The sequence below is a fragment of the Bos javanicus genome, chromosome 17 (assembly GCF_032452875.1).
Source record: "Bos javanicus breed banteng chromosome 17, ARS-OSU_banteng_1.0, whole genome shotgun sequence".
Classification (NCBI taxonomy): Eukaryota; Metazoa; Chordata; class Mammalia; order Artiodactyla; family Bovidae; genus Bos; species Bos javanicus.
The window spans coordinates 35,853,428-35,872,869 of record NC_083884.1 but is presented as its reverse complement, the minus strand read 5'-3'; the positions used below and the strand labels follow the sequence as shown (position 1 = coordinate 35,872,869).

Genomic DNA, 19,442 nt, shown 5'->3' with positions numbered 1-19,442 from the left:
AAATGGGGGCAACATAGATCACTCCAAGGCAAACCCTATTAGTGCCTCTAAATGAGTGGCAGAGTATAGCAACCACAGGCATCTCTGTTAGCACTCACATCTCTCAGAAAGAAAGATTATCTTGGAAGATATTCTCAGTGTGTCGCCCACATTTCCACATTTTGCAAGCAAGACTCTTACGTTCTCTGTTCAGAACTGTATTTTCAATGATATTTGTACAGCAAACAACTCTGGAAAATAGAGATGCTACTCAGCCCCAGAGCAAAGGGCAGATTTACCTACAGCCCTGGAAGATTCAAGGTCTCCTTTGTCATAAAAAATTAAGACTTTTTCTCAGTTGGTAAAGAATCCGCCTGCAATGAAGGAGACTCCGGTTCAATTCCTGGGTTGGGAAGATCCTCTGGAGAAGGGATAGGCTACCCACTCCAGCATTCTTGGGCTTCCCTTGTGGCTCAGCTGGTAAAGAATCCATTTGCAATGCAGGAGACCTGGGTTCAATCCCTGGGTTGGGAAGATCTCCTGGAGAAGGGAAAGGCTACCAACTCCAGTATTCTGGCCTGGAGAAGTCCATGGATTATATAGTCATGGGGTCTCAAAGAGTTGGACATGACTGAGAGACTTTCACTTTCAATATGAATTAACTATTCATAATTCTATTTTAACTTTTAAGTTCTTCTCTTGTAACACCACCTCACTGTGTGTGCAGCATTCATCTGGACCTATACATGCTGCTTCCATGGGACTTGGGGACAAGGAGAAACATTCAGACATGCTGATACCCACACTGTGAATAAAAAAGTCCTTTATCACTGACTCATGAATCTCATGTGTTCTGCCAACATCCATGAAGTTGAGGCAGGCTAACTTTAAAGTTTTCAAGTACTGTACAGTAAAACCAGAAATCCTCCATAGTTCCTGACAGATTATTCCACTGAATAAGGAGCCCCAATCATCTGAAACACTAACTGAAGGCAACTGACATGGAATGGGTGGTACAAGAAATATCCAACCACCATATGACCATTTAAAATGAGGGTTCTACCACCTATTTAACTTCTGTCTTAGAAGTTTATATGTTAAATTGTGACAAACATTTAAAAGTTAACCTTTAAAATTTCAGTGCTTATTCATATATGAGACAAAATAATACCAAGCATTTACTGGGTAACAGGTATAGTGCTAAACTGTTTCTATCTACGAATTAATGGATTCCTCCCAACAACTGTGTGAAGTAGATGATAACCTGCTTATTTTGCAAATAAATCGAGACTCAGAGGGAGTCTCAAGGAAAGGAGTCAGTGATAGTTCCTGGAGATAGCCAAGAAAATTATGTTAATTAGATAAGTTAGAAATAACATTTGTTCTTTAGGCCAAAGAAGACCCAAACCAAGGCCATACAGCTTGGTTAGCAAAGTGAAGGTGGACTTGAGCCCCACTTGCCCCCTTGGCTTGGTGTCCTCATTCACAACCTTACGCTATGGCCTTGCTCCTGGGTTTTCAGCTTGTACAACTTGGTTAACGATGGTGTCGAGTATGAGATGGGGAATTCACTATCCCACCCAATTCCCATGGTTTTCCTTGTCAAATAAAAAGACAATCATGTCAAGTATGAAGGATCAAAGTACTATAGTTTAACAGTTCCCAAAATGTCCTTTAAATCACACAGTATATTCTGGCCATTTGATGTTTAGTTAACTTTATATCAGTATGTCAGAAATGTGAAAGCAAGGATTTAAAACATGGTGTATTTTCACTTACACAGTGGCACTGAATCATTTGTTTTTTAATATAAATAGTAATATTTCCATAATATTAAATCTAAGGCAGTTTATGAAAATCATATAGCAATACTCATATAGTTTTGAAATAAAAGATCATGTAAATTATACTGAAATGCCTTAAACACTAAATTAAACTTTTTACTGTGTAATTCACTGAAAATAATGCAAATTATGTGAATTATCTGTCCCAGAGCCTCAATCAGGTAAATCTCACCTAAAATTTATCAATCTTCAGCTGTGTCAAAATTTTAATCACTTAAAAAAATGGGGCCCAAAACATCATACTGCATCTCTACAGTATTCATATGCTAAACTTAACATACTGTTCTCTGTGCAAGCATAGAAGCAATGACACTTTGGAAACAATGAAACATAAAGCAACAAGTACAACTAGCTCTAAGATGTTAGTTTATCACTATCATTATCCAATAAAAATAACCAGGGGTTCCTGGAAAAATGGCCAATTTTAAGTCTAAGGGATGGAAAATAGAAGCATATTATAGTTCCAGAAAATAAATAAATACTTTTTAAAAATAGGAAGATGTCAAAAGGGTACAGGAGACTACAATGAAAGAGATCCCAGTGCTGGAATAATGTGAGCAACAAAATAACAGTATTGGAGTATACTCAAATAATAAATATCAGTGGCCCCACACTAGCATGTAAGGGGAAGAATTTTTTCTTAAAATGAATTTCAAATAACAAATATGAAAGGAATGAGAGAAACAGAAAATTACCATTAGAACCCCACAGTAGAAATTCTGGTTCAAGATAGTGAAGTAGGAAGAGCCTGAGCTTACCTCCTCCCACAGACACACCGAATGTACAGCTACATATAGAAAAATTTCCTCTGAAAGAAACCACAAAACTATAGCTAAGAGACTCCTACGCAATGGGCAATCTAAAAAACCCCGAATCAACACAGGTAGGAGCAGATGAGACACAATCTTGCTGAAAACTCCACCCTTAGTGTGGTGACCCACAATCCATAGGAAACTCATGATTCCGAGCTTCCCCCTGAGGAGCAAAGGGTCTGAATGCCCCATCTGGCAATTTCAAGACCTGCACCTGAGATACGAACTCCCAAAACATCTAGTAATGAAAGCCAATAGGGCTTGCATTCACAAAACGTACAAGTTGCTGGATATAAAATCAGTATACAAAAATCTGGTGCATTCATATACACTAATAAAGAATTATCAGGAAGAGAAATTAAGAAACAATCCCATTTAAAATTGGATCAAAAAAGAATAAATTACCTAGGAAGAAACGATCTAAGAAGTTGAAAAATATATACACTAAAAACTGTAGACACTAATAAAAGAAACTGAAGATGACACAAATAAATATTTGTGTGGAAATAGTCCAGTCTCATGGATTGAAAAAATTAATGTTGGTAATATGTCCATATTACTCAAGCAATCGACAAGATTCAATGCAATCCCTCTCAAATTTCCAATGACATTTTTAAAAGAAGGCAAGCAATACTAAAATTTGTGTGCAACAACAAAACCACCTAAATAGCCAAGGCAATCCTGAGAAAGAACAAAGCCAGAGGCATCACACTTCCTAACTTTATACTATAAACTATGGTAGTCAAAACAGTATGGCACTGGCACAAAACAGATGCATGGATCAACGGAGTAGACCAGAGAGCACAGAAATAAACCCATGAATTTGTGGTCAATTAATTTATGACAAATGAGCCAAGATTATACAATGACTCAGTTCAGTTCAGTTGCTCAGTCCTATGCAACTCTTTGTGACCCCATGAATCACAGCACGCCAGGCCTTCCTGTCCATCACCAACTTCCAGACTTCACTCAGACTCACCTCCATTGAGTCAGTGATACCATCCAGCCATCTCATCCTCTGTCATCCCCTTCTCCTTCTGCCCCCAATCCCTCCCAGCATCAGGGTCTTTTCCAATGAGTCAACTCTTTGCATGAGGTGGCCAAAGTACTGGAGTTTCAGCTTTAGCATCAGTCCTTCCAATGAACACCCAGGACTGATCTTTAGGATGGACTGGCTGGACATCCTTGCAGTCCAAGGACTCTCAAAAGTCTTCTCCAACACCACAGTTCAAAAGCATCAATTCTTCGGCACTCAGCTTTCTTCACAGTCCAACTCTCACATCCATACATGACCACTGGAAAAACCATAGCCTTGACTAGATGAACCTTTGTTGGCAAAGTAATGTCTCTGCTTTTCAATATGCTATCTAGGTTGGTCATAACTTTCCTTTCAAGGAGTAAGTGTATTTTAATTTCACGGCTGCAGTCACCATCTGCAGTGATTTTGGAGCCCAGAAAAATAAAGTCTGATACTGTTTCCACTGTTTCCCCATCTATTTCCCATGAAATGATGGGACCGGATGCCATGATCTTCGTTTTCTGAACGTTGAGCTTTAGGCTGTATATTGTCACCCTGTTTATTTAACTTCTATGCAGAGTACATCATGAGAAACACTGGACTGGAAGAAACACAAGCTGGAATCAAGACTGCCCAGAGAAATATCAATAATCTCAGATATGCAGATGACACCACCCTTATGGCAGAAAGTGAAGAGGAACTCAAAAGCCTCTTGACAAGGATGAAAGTGGAGAGTGAGAAGGTTGGCTTGAAGCTCAACATTCAGAAAACGAAGATCATGGCATCCGGTCCCATCACTTCATGGGAAATAGATGGGGAAACAGTGGAAACAGTGGCAGACTTTATTTTTCTGGGCTCCAAAATCACTACAGATGGTGACTGCAGCCATGAAATTAAAAGACGCTTACTCCTTGGAAGGAAAGTTATGACCAACCTAGATAGCATATTCAAAAGCAGAGACATTACTTTGCCAACAAAGGTTCATCTAGTCAAGGCTATGGTTTTTCCTGTGGTCATGTATGGATGTGAGAGTTGGACTGTGAAGAAGGCTGAGTGCTGAAGAATTGATGCTTTTGAACTGTGGTGTTGGAGAAGACTCTTGAGAGGCCCTTGGACTGCAAGGAGATCCAACCATTCCGTCCATTCTGAAGGAGATCAGCCCTGGGATTTCTTTGGAAGGAATGATGCTAAAGCTGAAACTCCAGTACTTTGGCCACCTCATGCGAAGAGTTGACTGATTGGAAAAGACTCTGATGCTGGGAGGGATTGGGGGCAAGAGGAGAAGGGGACAACAGAGGATGAGATGGCTGGATGGCATCACCGACTCATTGGACATGAGTCTCAGTGAACTCCGGGAGTTGGTGATAGACAGGGAGGCCTGGCATGCTGCAATTCATGGGGTCGCAAAGAGTCGGACACGACTGAGCGACTGATCTGATCTGATCTGAAGCCAACTTTTTCACTCTTCTCTTTCACTTACATCAAGAGGCTTTTTAGTTCCTCTTCACTTTCTGCCATAAGGGTGGTGTCATCTGCATATCTGAGGTTATTGATATTTCTCCCGGCAATCTTGATTCCAGCTTGTACTTCTTCCAGCCCAGCATTTCTCATGATGTACTCTGCATAGAAGTTAAATAAGCAGGGTGACAATATATAGCCTTGATGTACTCCTTTTCCTGTTTGGAACCAGTCTGTTGTTCCATGTCCAGTTCTAACTGTTGCTTCCTGACCTGCATATAGGTTTCTCAAGAGGCAGGTCAGGTGGTCTGGTATTCCTATCTCTTTCAGAATTTTCCACAGTTTATTGTGATCCACACAGTCAAAGGCTTTCGCATAGTCAACAAAGTAGAAATAGATGTTTTTCTGGAACTCTCTTGCTTTTTCCATGATCCAGTGGATGTTGGCAATTTGATCTCTGGTTCCTCTGCCTTTTCTAAAACCAGCTTGAACATGTGGAAGTCCATGGTTCACGTATTGCTAAAGCCTGGCCTGGAGAATTTTAAGCATTACTTTACTAGCGTGTGAGATGAGTGCAATTGTGTGATTAGTCTTTCCAATAAAACTGGATGGCCCATCCAAAAAAATGAAACAACATGACTATCTCACACCATACACAAAAATAAACTCAAAATGGATTAAAGACTTGAACATAAGACGAAAGCATAAAACTCCTAATAGAAACATATGTAAAAGGTGAAAATAAACAAGTCAGACTACAATAAACAAGTCATATTAAAAAGTTTCTACATAGGAAAGGAAGCCATTAACAAAATGAAAAAGCAACCTCTGGAATGAAGAAAAAATTTTAAATCGTATATCTGATAAGGGTTAATATCCAAAATATATAAAAAGCTCATAAAAGTCAATAACAAAAACCTAATCTGATTTTAAAAACGGAGAGATCTGAATACATATTTTTTTCCAAAGAAGGTATACATATGGCCAAAAGGTACATGAAAAGGTGCTCAACATCACTAATTATCAAGGAAATCAATGCAAATCAAAACACAGTAAGATACTAATTAACATCTGATAGGACAGTTATTATCTAAAAGACAATAACAAGTGTCAGTGAGGATGTGAAGAAAAAGGGAACTCTCATACACCGTTGGTGGGAATATAAATCCATTCAGTGGCGATGGATAACAGTATGGAAGTTCACAAAAAATTAAATATAGAACTATGATATGATCCAGCATTTCCACCACTGGTTATTTATCTCAAGGAAATAAAACCAATAACTGGAAAAGATATCTGCACCCTCATGTTTACTGCAGCATTATTTACCATAGCCAAGGCATGGAACAACCTAAATGTCCCTTAATGGAAGATTGAATAAAGGTGTGATATATATACATACAAGTGAATATTATTCACCCATAGAAAGAAGAAAATGCTATCATTTGTGACAACATGGATTGACCTTGAGGGTTTTATGCTAAGTGAAATAAGACAGAGAAATACAAACACTGTATAATCTCACCTACATATGGAATTTTTAAAAAATGAGGTCATAAATACAAAGAACAAACTGGTGGTTGCCAGAGGCAAGGGGTGGGCATGTCAAAAGGTACAAACTTCTCGTTATAAAATAAATAAGTTCTGGGCATGTCACACACAGTATTTGCTACGATGTGTGTGTGTTAGTCACTCAGTCATGTCTGACTCTTTGAAACCCCATAGACTGTAGTTCGCCAGACTTCTCTGTTCATGGAATTCTCTAGGCAAGAACACTAGAGTGGGTTGTCATGCCCTTCTCCAGGGGAGCTTCCTAACTCAGGGATCAAACCCAGGTCTCCTGCATGGCAGGCAGATTCTTTACCGTCTGAGCCACCAGGAAGCCCAGTAGATCTTAAAAGTTCTTATCACAAGAAAAAATATTTATAACTGTATGTGGTGATGTTAACTAGACTTGTGGTGACCATTCTGCAGTATGTACATATACCAAAACATATGTTTTACACATGAAACTAATGTTATGTGTTAACTGTGTGTGTTAGTCACTCAGTCGTGTCTGACTTTTTATGACTCCATGGACTGTAGCCCTCCAGGCTTCTCTGTCCATGGGATTCTTCAGGCAAGAATACTGGTGTGGGTTGCCATTTCCTTCTCCAATGTGTTAATTATATTTTAATAAAAAAGAAGAAATTTAACTCTCAAAACATTTTAAAAAAGAATACCACAGTAAAAACTGCCTCAGGCAAAGTAAAAATTAGTGAATCACACTCTAGGGCAAAACAGGATATTTTCATATCCTCAAATTATCTTCCTCAAATTATTTATTAATATGTTGGTTTTAACATATGTCCACAAACTCTGGGGCTTCCCAGGTGGCACTAGTAGTAAAGAACCTGCCTGTCAATGTAGGAAATATAAGAGATGCAAGTTCGATCCCTGGGTCAGGAAGATCTCCTGGAGAAGGTCATGGCAGCCCGTTCCAGTATTCTTGCCTGGAGAATCCCATGGATAGAGGAACCTGGCTGGATATGGTCCATGGGGTCGCAAAGAGTCAGAAATGACTAAAGCAACTTAGCAGAGCACACCACAAACTCTGTGGTACTCCTCTCTCCAGAAGGTGGATCTCTATTTCTCTCCCCTCCTGTCTTTGCTGCCTTCTAACAGAGTATAGAAAAGGGAAAATAGTAACTTCATAGTGGAGACACCAGACAGACACAACCTTAGCCAAGTCATCAAGATAACATCACCACTAATAGTTGCTGATATCATGTACTGTTTGATATGCCACAAGATGTGCACTTCACCTCCATCTTACCAAATATCCTTAATTCTAGTCTAACCAAGAGAAAACATCAGCAAATGTAAACTAAGGCCCATTCCACAAAATATCAAAATCATGAAAAAGGATCAAAGCATCAAATCATGAAAAACAAGTGAAGACTGAAAAACTATTTCAGACCGCAGAAGACTAAGGAGATGTGATGGCATGGTATCCTGGATTGAATCTGGACTTTAGTTAAAATCCTGGTGAAATCCAAATAAAGTATACAGTACAGTTAATAGTAGTACTGTACCAATGTTAACTTCTTAAGTTTTGATAAATATACTACACTATGTAAGATGATAACACTAGGGGAAATGGATGCAAGAATATAGAGGCACTCTATCTTTACAATTCTGTAAATCTAAAATTATTTCAAAATAAAACATTTATATATGCTGTATCTTTAAGAGTAATTTTTCAACATTCCTTTTACTTTTTCAGCTTCTATTTCCATTCCATGTCCCTAATCAAATTTGGTCCTAATTAAAATCTATTTTTGTACTTTTAAGCTTTGATCACCATCCTGACCACACTTCTTGGCAACATTTTAATTTTTTAACTCCTGTAGGCAAAAGTTTGTCAATGTTAAGAAAAAAATCTAAACTGAGTTATCATTAAAATTATTAATGAGCACTTGATCAAAGCATCAGAGTCAACACATCTGATAATCTCTAAAGAAAAATATGCTGCTTCTATTGAAAATGAATTACTTAATGAGAGATATGAGGCTATTTTTTCTCCCAATTAGCCCATGTATTTGTGGATGGAAATTACTTCTTGCTATAATGATACAGAATACCATCAATTCTGTTATTTTTCTTTTTAAGTGATTTAACCCTTGAGAAACCTTTCCCAGATAAAAAAGTAGAGGAGCATTTAAATTTTGTTATAGCAATCTCCCTCAATCCCTTGAAGTCCTTGTGGGTTACTTGCCAAGATCTGTTGAAATACTTGTAAAATACTATTTAAAATATTTTCAATGATCTATCAGCAACACCTCCATTAGCACCTTCTTCATCTTTCCCAAGAGCAAAGAACTGGGGACACTCACTTTGTGTGTGTCATGCATGTATCAGTCATTAGCTTCTCAAGCCCCAACCAGTTTTCGAAACTGTTGCTTATTTGGCTCCACGTGAGGCTTCCCCAAGAGTCCAGGGAGGCTTTTTTCTGTAAACAACACACACACGATAAGGCCAAACCTTGTCCACAGGTACCTTCTGAGAGTATAACTGTGGACAAAGCATAGGGTCTCCTGAAACTACCCACACATAGGTACCCTAGAACTGCCTTCAGGGATCCTATAATAGATAGGAGTGCTCAGTCATGTCCGATTCTTTGCAGCCCTATCGACTGTAGCCCACCAGGCTCCTCTCTCCTCGGGATTTTCTCTGCAAGAATACTGGTGTGCGCCGCCATTTCCTTCTCCAGGGCATCTTCCCAACCCAGGGATCAAACCTGCGTCTCCAGCATTGCAGGTGGGTTCTTTACGGCTGAGCCACCAGGGAAGATCCCTATAATAGATAAGGAGGCACTATTCCAGTGCTATGTCGGGATGGAAGGAGTACCAGGCAGGTGTGCGTGGAGGGCATCAGGCAGGAGAGTGAAGGGGCTGAACTGTGTGATCTTATCTGCCTTTCCCAGCAGACAAGGAGGCCAATGGGCCCAGCTACCTACATACGGAAAACCTGTAGTACCTCGAGGCCTTGAACATGCGCAATGCGCGACGCCCAACATCATTGCGTCACTTGGCATCGCAAGCCTTGGAGCTCGGCAGGCACGCGCTGGCTCAGGCGCGGGGGCGGAAGCGCGGGCCGAAAGGACGGTTGGTGATTGGATGAGACCTGCGTGGGGCGTCCGCCCGGTCCTGTGGTGACTCCACGAGGAGGCTTTTGAAAGACGCCCTTCTGGCCGCGTGGCTCTCGGGCCAAGCCGTCTGAAGTGAGAGGTTGAGGCCGGGAGAAAGAAGCAACGGCGTCGTCGGCGGCCGGCCGGCGAGCCCCCGGCCTGCGACCTGGCCTGCGGCTCGGTCAGAGTAGCCCGCCAGCGGAGTCCGGCCAGCCGGGCAAGAAGGACAATACTGGTGGGTGGGAGTTAGGCTGGGGCTCAGGAGGCCGCCAACCGGGTGGCCACTGGAGGGGTCTCAAATTTTTGTTTTCTTTTCCTTTTTTTTTTTTCCCCTGACCCCTGAGAAAGGCTTTTCACCAAAAACCACGTCGTCCCTCCTTTCCTCCTTGTAGAAGTGCTTTGGGGAGGGGTTTGGGAGACAGTTCTGTCACCATAAAACTGGTCACAAAGCAGTCATGACATCATGGGAGCGCTTGTCATGGGAGTGTGTGTGTGTGTGTGTGTATACAGGCCATGTATGGGAATGTATTGGAATGTGGTTGTTTTTATTTCAGAGTAAGTATTTTTAGTTTACATAGTACTTTTTAAATTTTCTGCTAATTTTCTTAACAATTTGTAGGTGAGAAAATGTCTGGAAACAATGACTGGTTTCAGAGTTCTCGGGTCCCTAGCTTTGCCCAGATGCTGAAAAAGAACTTGCCAGTTCAGCCATCAGCCCAGACGGTAACTACACCCACAGGATATTCCTCGGAAAGTTACAGCCTGTCAAACATGGCATCCAAGGTTACTCAAGTGACGGGTACAAACTCTTTTACATTTGTAATAATGCCTAAGTTCTATAAGATTCTGGGATGTCCAGTCAGTTTTGATGAGCTTCTGGTTTCACTGTTTCCAGAATATATATCCATTTACCTGTGGCCATGTCCCAACTGAAACTTGGATTTTACTCCCAGCCCAGTAGAAATGCTTCCCCTGGCTGTTCACTTAATTGTTCTTTACCACTTGAGCACAAGACCACTTCCAATGTGTCTTGCCTTTTTGAAGTGAGTCTGTGTTTATGCCTTTCAGGAAAGAACTGGATTTATAAGGGGTTATATTCCACATATCACTGTAGTGTTAAGTGTAAAGCCAGGACACACACAGTAAAAATTCAGTTGAATTCAACTTAAAAGGTAAAAATAGTGAATCGAAAGCAGACTCTAGGTTCTGGTACCAAATCTAACTACATTCTAGGCCTCAGTGACCTCATGTGTAAAAATGACTTAGCCTTTGAAGACCTTGACATCACTGAAATCCTATGATTCTTTGATATCACTTTATACTTTGACAATAACAGCACTTTGCACAATAGCCTTAGTACTTAAGAAGGTATATACATAACAGGTTAAACTTCTTTAGTAGTAGAAACATTTTTGATGAAAAACACATGTGACTGTGTGTGTAGAATTGTCTTCCATTTTAGGGAAGGGTTTAGTGCTTTTGCTTGTCTTATTACTCTATTTAATTTAACCAAATTGACAAGCATAAACATTTATTTTTAGGTAATTTTCCAGAACCATTGCTTTCCAAAGGTCTTTCATCTATTTCAAATCCTGTCCTTCCACCGAAAAAAATACCTAAAGAATTTATAATGAAATACAAACGTGGAGAGATAAATCCTGTATCAGCCTTGCACCAGTTTGCACAAATGCAGCGGGTTCAGCTTGACCTGAAGGAAACAGTGACAACAGGCAAGTAAAAAGTTGTATCTGGTTGTTACAATATAGAAAATATTTTCCTATTAAAAGGAGAGTATATATGTGGCACTAAATTAATTTTCTTTATTCACCTAAGGGCGGAGTTGGATAATTACTAGTATGTTTTGACAAGGATACTTTATAAATGTTTATATTCATATTTTAGCATTTTGAAACTCTAAATTTACTCATACAAAAATTTTACAATCACTGAATTTTAATTTTTTGTGTATGGCTAAACGGAAATCTCATCAGCCGTGTAGATTATTTTCAGGTGTAACTAGGTACTCCTTATAGCATAAACATGCTTTTGTAGGGATGTTAAATATTTGGACTGATTATTTTTATGAGTATTCTGTGATGATGATGCCTGACAAGAATTACAGTCAAATTTGGCTTCTGAAATATAAAAGTTAGAAGGGAAAATAGCACTTAGGTGACTCATTCTCTCTGTGAAGACTTGCCCGTGACTTAATTTCTCTATTCTCTCTTAAACTGCCCCCTGCTCTTAAGAGGCATTGATAGGCTAAAAGCATGTGAAGCAAAGGAGCACAATCTTTAAAAATCTTCATATGTGTACATATGTGTGTGTACACACACACACATTATCAAGTAGTTTCCTTTCTTTAATTTTCTGTTACTGATACTGTTAACAATAGGGATCTTAGAGCTACTATATGTAGTAGATTGTCATAGTGAAGCCAAATTTCTAGTCATTAATTTGGGTGAAACAGCAGTACATTAACAGCTGACAAAAAAAAAGGTAGAGTTTTCCTAGTCCTGTCACTGTAGGTTGGATAACTGGATGTGTTCAATACTATAGACTGAATTTTTCTGTAATTAGTTAGCTTTCTACCATTCTGTTGGTCAACTCTTAATTGAACTAAGCAAAACTCAAAAACACAACCCAAGTGATTGTTCATAGTGTTCATTTCATGTGCATAGTAGTGTCGAATTACCTAATTCTGTAGATTTGATAGAAAAAACACAGTATCAGTATTTTTAAACCAGCTAGGTAGTGTGGATTTAGATGACGGTAAAGTTTAAGAACCTGGGGCAGAAACAAGATGAAGCTTAAAGTCTCATCTCTCTGATACAGGATACTTATTAACAAATTTGATGCATAGTATCTCAAACATAAGAATCATCTGGGCCACTTGTTAAAAATATGAGTCCCAGGTTTACTCAATTTGGATTGGAACTCAGGTGATCATGAAGGAAGAAATTTGGGAAACTGAGATCATAGATATTGGGAGGAAAGCAGTTTACCCTGATCCAGTCTGGAGTTGCTTATAAAATCTTGTTGTACATTTTAAAAACCTAGCAGTTATTGGAGTATGTGAGAAAATAATAATAAAGAGGCTTATGTGGAGTGACAGTGTACCTAGCCATTTGTAACCAAAGTAAAGACTTAAGTTTCTTAAAGGCCTCCTATACTTCCCTGGTGGCTCAGACTGTAAAGAATCTGCCTGCAAGGCAGGAGACCCGGTTTGATCCCTGGGTTGGGAAGATTGCCTGGAGAAGGGCATGGCAACCCACTCCAGTATCCTTGTCTACAGAATTTCATGGACAGAGGAGCCTTGCTTGGTGCAGACCATGGGGTCACAAAGAGTCAGATATGACTGAGCAACTAACACTATTAGGAAGGCTATAGTCTGAATACCAAAAAGTAAAATTAGAGGATTCCATTTTATTTTTCATCAGGAGAATATGAAAACTAGGTAAATGTAATTGTGTAAAGATACTTTTTCTGGGAATTTTGGATGATTGAACAGTTTCGTTCTTTAGAATATCTTTTTTATTATTGTTTGTTTTGTTTTCCCATGTAAATCCCCACTATGCACCCTAAAGCTGTGATGGATTTGGATTGTTTCTGTGACTCTGATAGAAACATAGGATTTCTTCAAAGGAATTCCTTCTGTTCTGGAGCTTTTAAGAGTATCAGGGCACTCAGAGGACAGGAAAAATTCAACTTCATCGGTACTGAGGTTTGAAAGGAGACGTGTTGCCAGATGCTCCACATTTTCCCTTTCATTGATCATTATATAGACATTTGAATGCCTATCACTGCCAGGCATTATACAAGACACTGTCACTCTGTGTGTGACATGTACTCTAAAGTTGGCCCTATTGTTGATGCTGAATCTGAAGCCACACCAGCTGCTTGAAGTTTTCCTCAGAACAAGTTGAGGGGTCCACTCAGCTATACTTAAAACCTGTATTGGCCCTACAGAAAAACTGTCAAGCTGAGATTGTTTTATGAAGTTGTACTGAAATGTTTTCCTATGTAACAGACATCTTTTGTAAGATCATTCTGTGAAGTATTACAACTTATTCTGAGTTACTTTTCAAGGTAATGTTATGGGACCATATTTTGCTTTCTGTGCTGTGGTGGATGGTATTCAATACAAGACTGGACTGGGACAAAACAAAAAGGAGTCTAGATCCAATGCAGCAAAATTAGCTCTTGATGAGCTTCTACAGCTGAATGAACCTGAACCAAGAATTTCAGAAACATCAGGTAAATATTTTTTAGTATAAAGTAGTGTTGTAAAATGCTTCATTTTCCAGAAAGAGTCATCTGAAAGATTTACAATAATGAAGTTACTTGCCAACTGCACAATAGAGGTAGCAGAATTTGAATTATTTCCTTCTTTTGCTGATTGCTGAGTTATTTGATAGTAGTTAAAATACTCTTATATATTTTAGCACCAAAGATATAAACGTGTTGCTGAACTGTCTAGTAACTTTGTTATGGGTTTGAGTATTGAAACTTAGTTTTTTCTTTAATTTATTGGATTCTTGTTATGCTTCTAAACTATACATTTAACATGGACAGGTTTTTATGCAATTTTTGCGACATTTGCTTGTGTTAAATTTGATAATGGTAGGATTGCTTGAGAAAATAAGGGCCTAAGGCAGTGGCACCCCACTCCAGTATTCTTGCCTGGAAAATCCCATGGACGGGGAAGCCTGGTAGGCTCCAGTCCATTGGGTCACTAAGAGTCGGACGGGACTGAGCGACTTCACTTTCACTTCTCACTTTCATGCATTGGAGAAGGAAATGGCAACCCACTCCAGTGTTCTTGCCTGGAGAATCCCAGGGACGGGGGAGCCTGGTGGGCTGCCGTCTATGGGGTTGCACAGAGTCAGTCTGAAGCGACTTAGCAGCAGCAGCAGCAAGGTAACACAGCAAGTAGATTGAGAGTGTAAACTCCAGAAATAGATTGCTCTGTCTTGAGTATTGTCCCTGGACAGATAAGTTGTTTGCCTTCTAAGCCTTAGTTTCATCATTTCAAAAATGGAGACAAAGATAGATACCTCCTATATCTGTCATTTTAGAATTCAATAAATAACGCATGCAAAGCCTTTAACCAGTGCTTGGTGAAGAGTAACATAATCAGTTAACAGAGGTTATTAATCAATTTGAGGAATATATGTGTTAGCATAGTAAACAGTAACAGTTTTTTTCAGTATTCATTTTGATTTTTTTAAATTTATTCATTTTGGTTTTGAGTTCATTTAGATTACATTTTGTTTTCCCTATAAATGAGGCAACTTCAATAAAGACAAACACTTAAATTTGATTTAAACAGTGACAGTTGACTATTTTTAAATTCAAATTATCACTTTGTTTTATGACTGGACTTTTTTTTTGTTTATAACTTGTTAATTGTAGTATATCTTTTGTAATACTTCCCTTAAGGTCATTTTGTTCTTAAAGTACAATCTGTATTTCATATATTTTAATTTTTATGTTTAAGTAAAACCATTATTTAATAATTAAAAGTGATCTATTTTGCCACGTCTCAAATTTGATGTGTATATTTCATTATTTTAAAAATATTTTGTCATAGTTTGGATTAAATAACTACTCAGGAAGTATTTTGTTAATTTTCATATTTCTGCTGCCTGTATTTCAGATTTATTAATTTTTTAGGACTAGATGCGATTTTGCTGTCTTACATATATTGGCAGTTTATTAATGGAAAAATCTCTCTATATAATTTTTTATAAGCTATCAACACACTTAGGTATGTGCCCAGAAATATTTTCCCTGTTTCTTTCCAACCATTGCATACATTCAAATCACTAAATCTGTGGTTTGAAGATCTGCTATGTTTCAGACAGTTTTCCCAGGAGCCACCTGCCAATACACAAGATGCAGGAAATGTGGATTTGATCCCTGGATCAGGAGGATTCCCTGAAGGAGGAAATGGCGACCCACTCCAGTATTCTTGCCTGGAAAATTCCATGGGCAAAGGAGCCTGGTGGGCTACAGCCCATATGGGGGTGCAAAGAGGACATGACTGAGCATGCACACATGCGTGCGTGTTCCAGGGGCTGTGATAAACACTGGGAATCTAGACTCAAATAAGACCCATCTTATACCCGCAAAGAATTAAAATACTTTGTTGAAATCAAGTTAAAACATATCTACAGAATTTCCCAATTTCTAATTTAATTACTAGAAAAGGATATTTACAATTGAATCATGAAAAATGCATTTCCCTAAAAGTTTTCAAAACGTTTATCTAGGGCTAGCAAATCTTTTGCCCTTTGGCTATAATTTTTAGTTTCTAAACATTTATATTTTCCTTTTTTGTGAACATTAAAGTAGCATTTTCCCGTCTCCATGATAGCATTTTAATATTGAACATTGTTTTCTCAAAGAATGACAGAAATGCATTAATTATGACTAAACTTTCTTTCAGTTCAGTTCAGTCACTCAGTCATGTCCCAGTCTTTACGACCCCATGAACCACAGCACACTAGGCCTCCCTGTCCATCACCAGCTCCCGGAGTCTACCCAAACCCATGTCCATTGAGTTTTGAAAAAGTCCAGTTTGTCAATTTTTTTTGTTTGTTTCCTGTGCCTTTGACATCATGTCCAAGAAATCATTGCCAGATCCGGTGTCATGAAGCTATTCCCATGTTTTCTTATAAGAATTTTATAGTTTTAGCTCTGATGTTTGAGTCTTTGATCCATATTGTGTTAATTTTTGTATAATAGTGTTATTTAAGGGATCTGACTTCATTTATTTGCATGTGAATATCTAGTTTTTCCAGCATCATTTTTAGAAAAGACTGTTCTTTCCCCTCATTAGACTTATTAGAAAAGACCCTGATGCTGGGAAAGATTGAAGGCAGGAGGAGGAGGGGATGACAGAGGATGAGATGGTTGGATGGCATCACCAACTTGATGGACCTGAGTTTGAGCAAGCTCTGAGAGTTGGTGATGAACAGGGAAGCCTGGCAGCTGCAGTCCATGGGGTCACAGAGTCAGAAACAACCGAGCAACTGAACTGAGCTGTCATTTCCCCTATTGAATGGTAGTGGTGCTCTTGTTGAGGATTATTTGAAGCCCTTTTATTTTTTTATTTTTTATTTATTTTTTTTTTATTTTTAAACTTTACATAATTGTATTAGTTTTGCCAAATATCAAAATGAATCCATCACAGGTATACATGTGCTCCCCATCCTGAACCCTCCTCCCTCCTCCCTCCAAGGCCTTTTAAAAAATTTATTTTTGCACTCTCTATTCTATTTCATTGGTCTATATGACATTACCACAGTTTTGATTACTGTCACTTTAGTATTAAGTTTTGAAATCATGAAGTGTGAGTCCTTCAACTTTCTTCTTCTTTTTCAAGATTATTTTCCCTGTTTGTTTATGGTGTTTCAAAATGTAGACCAACTTGTACAGTCACATTTTCTTATTTATTGAAAGCATTTGTGCTTGATAAACAAGATTAATATCTTTAGTTTTCATTTCACCCACTGAACAGATGGGAAAAAAATCCATCTTCCTCTGAGTTTTTAGAGTTCTGCTTATCTAAAGTTCAGAGTGTATATATCTAACTATAGTCAACATTTACTTAACTAATGTGAACCCCAAAATGACATTGTCAATCCTTCTTTGTTAATTTCTGTGTTTTCAACCAGTTTTTCATTTTACTCAAAGTGAGGTACAGAGTAGCAGTTCTGTTTACTGCCTTTGTCTTTATGAATGATTCTTGAGAGATGCTAACTACTTTAGTTGAACCTTTGCTCCTGGACTTTTTTCATTTAAACTTTACTGATCTTTTTTGTCCCTTTGATTTAGTGTCCTGCTTTTTTCTTGTTTTTCCTGGATTCCCTAATTTGGAACCAAATAGAAAGCTATTGCAAAGAATTGGGTAAAAAACTTAGAAAACTTTTTTTCATGTCAATTATTTTTATTGTGCTACTGGCACAAAGAATGAAATTGTTTCTGAATTATGTTTAGGTCTTTAAATTACTCATTTAACAAGTTCATTTAAATAAATAACTTAGAAAACTTTGAAATATTCCCCTACAAAATACTCTGGTAAAATGATAATTTTTACTTACTAAATTAAATTTTTGATAGAATATTAAATACAAATATCTTACAAATGTTTTACCTGGTATTACTGTAAATGTAAAATTGTTCATAAGCATTTAAACTAGGGTTTAATTTTAACCGATTTTCAGAATGTTGAATCTGTTACAAAGCAAGCTATATAGTAGCATAAGAATAGGGAACCAGAAATGTATAATTTGGTGTTTGTATAATTGATTTCAGTATAATAAACACATTTAGAAAGGCTGAGCTAATGGATAATTGATGGCCTAGAGTTGGCAGAAGTATATAGAAAAAACAATCATTCTTGGATTGTTGTTTTATTACAGAATAGTATTATACCTGCCCTTTTGAACATTTAAGTTTCATTTTTACCTTATGATTTTGTTTTATTTACAGGTCCTCCTCCTATCCCTGCAGAACCTATTGTTTCACCTGAACCAGTATATGTTTCAAAAGTACATTATGGTAGGAAAGTCCTTTATGATAATTTTTAAAAGAAGATTAACCCAATTAAAAATTATAACAGCATACAATTAAAATATGCATAGGTATGAAAATGTGCATTAGTATTTTATTATTCAAACCTGTCACACTTCTACAAAGATGAGTATTTCCTTCCATACTCTGCTAAAAATTAGACAAATAATAAAATTGGAGAGGAACAATTGAAGAAGTGGCTTTTTTCCTATGAAGAGATGACTTATCAATATCATGTAACTGCTTTTTTGAAAATTCTGTGCTTTGGTGGCCTGGTCATTAATGAAATCCAGTGGCTTTCTGGTGCTTGATGGTTGGGATAGTCATTTCAATCTGTTCACTTTCTTTTAATGTTAGTTGTTACTCAAGCTCAAGAAAACTGTAACTGCAATTAAAGTTACTAGTTGTGTGACCTATAACCACTTACTTCTCTCTGTACACCTTAATTTCTCTACCTGTAAAATGGCTACAATAATAACTGCCTCATAGGGTTATTGTGAGGTTTAAATTAATTTATGCATGTACAAAATCTTGATCAGTGCCTGGCCCACAGTAGGTGCTCACTAAATAGTAACTGCTATTATTTTATTGTAGTATTTATTCTATTCAACACTATATGGTGATTGTTGTATACTTTTCCTATTAGATTGTTAATCTCCTGAAAGGCAGGAAATTATCCTTAATTTCTACATTGCCTACATAGTAGTAACACTTCAGACTTTAAAATTTAGAGTATTTGCAGATCTAAAATGAAGAAGGGCATTTCTTTCTTTGTCCTTTCCAGGTCTGAGGATTAGGATTTGAAAACACTTTCAGGCTTGGTTTTCCATGGTCTTTCTGAGACAGAAAAAGGCTGTGTACATTTGTGTGCTTGTTTCAAGTAAAAGTACTAGACCAGGGGAAATAGGCACATTCAAAAGGCAAAATCAACCAATAGTTAAATATATTCAGTCAAATATTGTCACTTGATCTAATGATCATAGGAATTGATGAACAGAAGGACAGTGAGTGATCATTTCAACAGGAATGATCTCTTAATATTGAAAGGGGCTCTAGTCTTTTCACATTCAATGGACATTTTT

General features: G+C 37.9%; 1 protein-coding gene across 3 annotated transcripts in view; it reads left to right on the top strand.

The window, feature by feature from the left end:
- Positions 1-9,775: 9,775 nt before the first annotated feature.
- The window catches only part of ADAD1 (adenosine deaminase domain containing 1), an 85,834-nt gene continuing 76,167 nt past the window's right edge, over positions 9,776-19,442 (top strand). For 2 of the 3 annotated variants that reach the window (XM_061384259.1, XM_061384260.1), the window contains exons 1-5: positions 9,776-10,015; positions 10,400-10,579; positions 11,322-11,510; positions 13,870-14,037; positions 18,280-18,348. In XM_061384259.1, coding sequence (XP_061240243.1) covers positions 10,408-10,579; positions 11,322-11,510; positions 13,870-14,037; positions 18,280-18,348 — 598 coding nt within the window. In that variant the 5' untranslated portion in view covers positions 9,776-10,015; positions 10,400-10,407. Of the gene's footprint in view, positions 10,016-10,399; positions 10,580-11,321; positions 11,511-13,869; positions 14,038-18,279; positions 18,349-19,442 lie in introns of those variants that run through there. The other variant, XM_061384261.1, reaches the window with a different exon arrangement.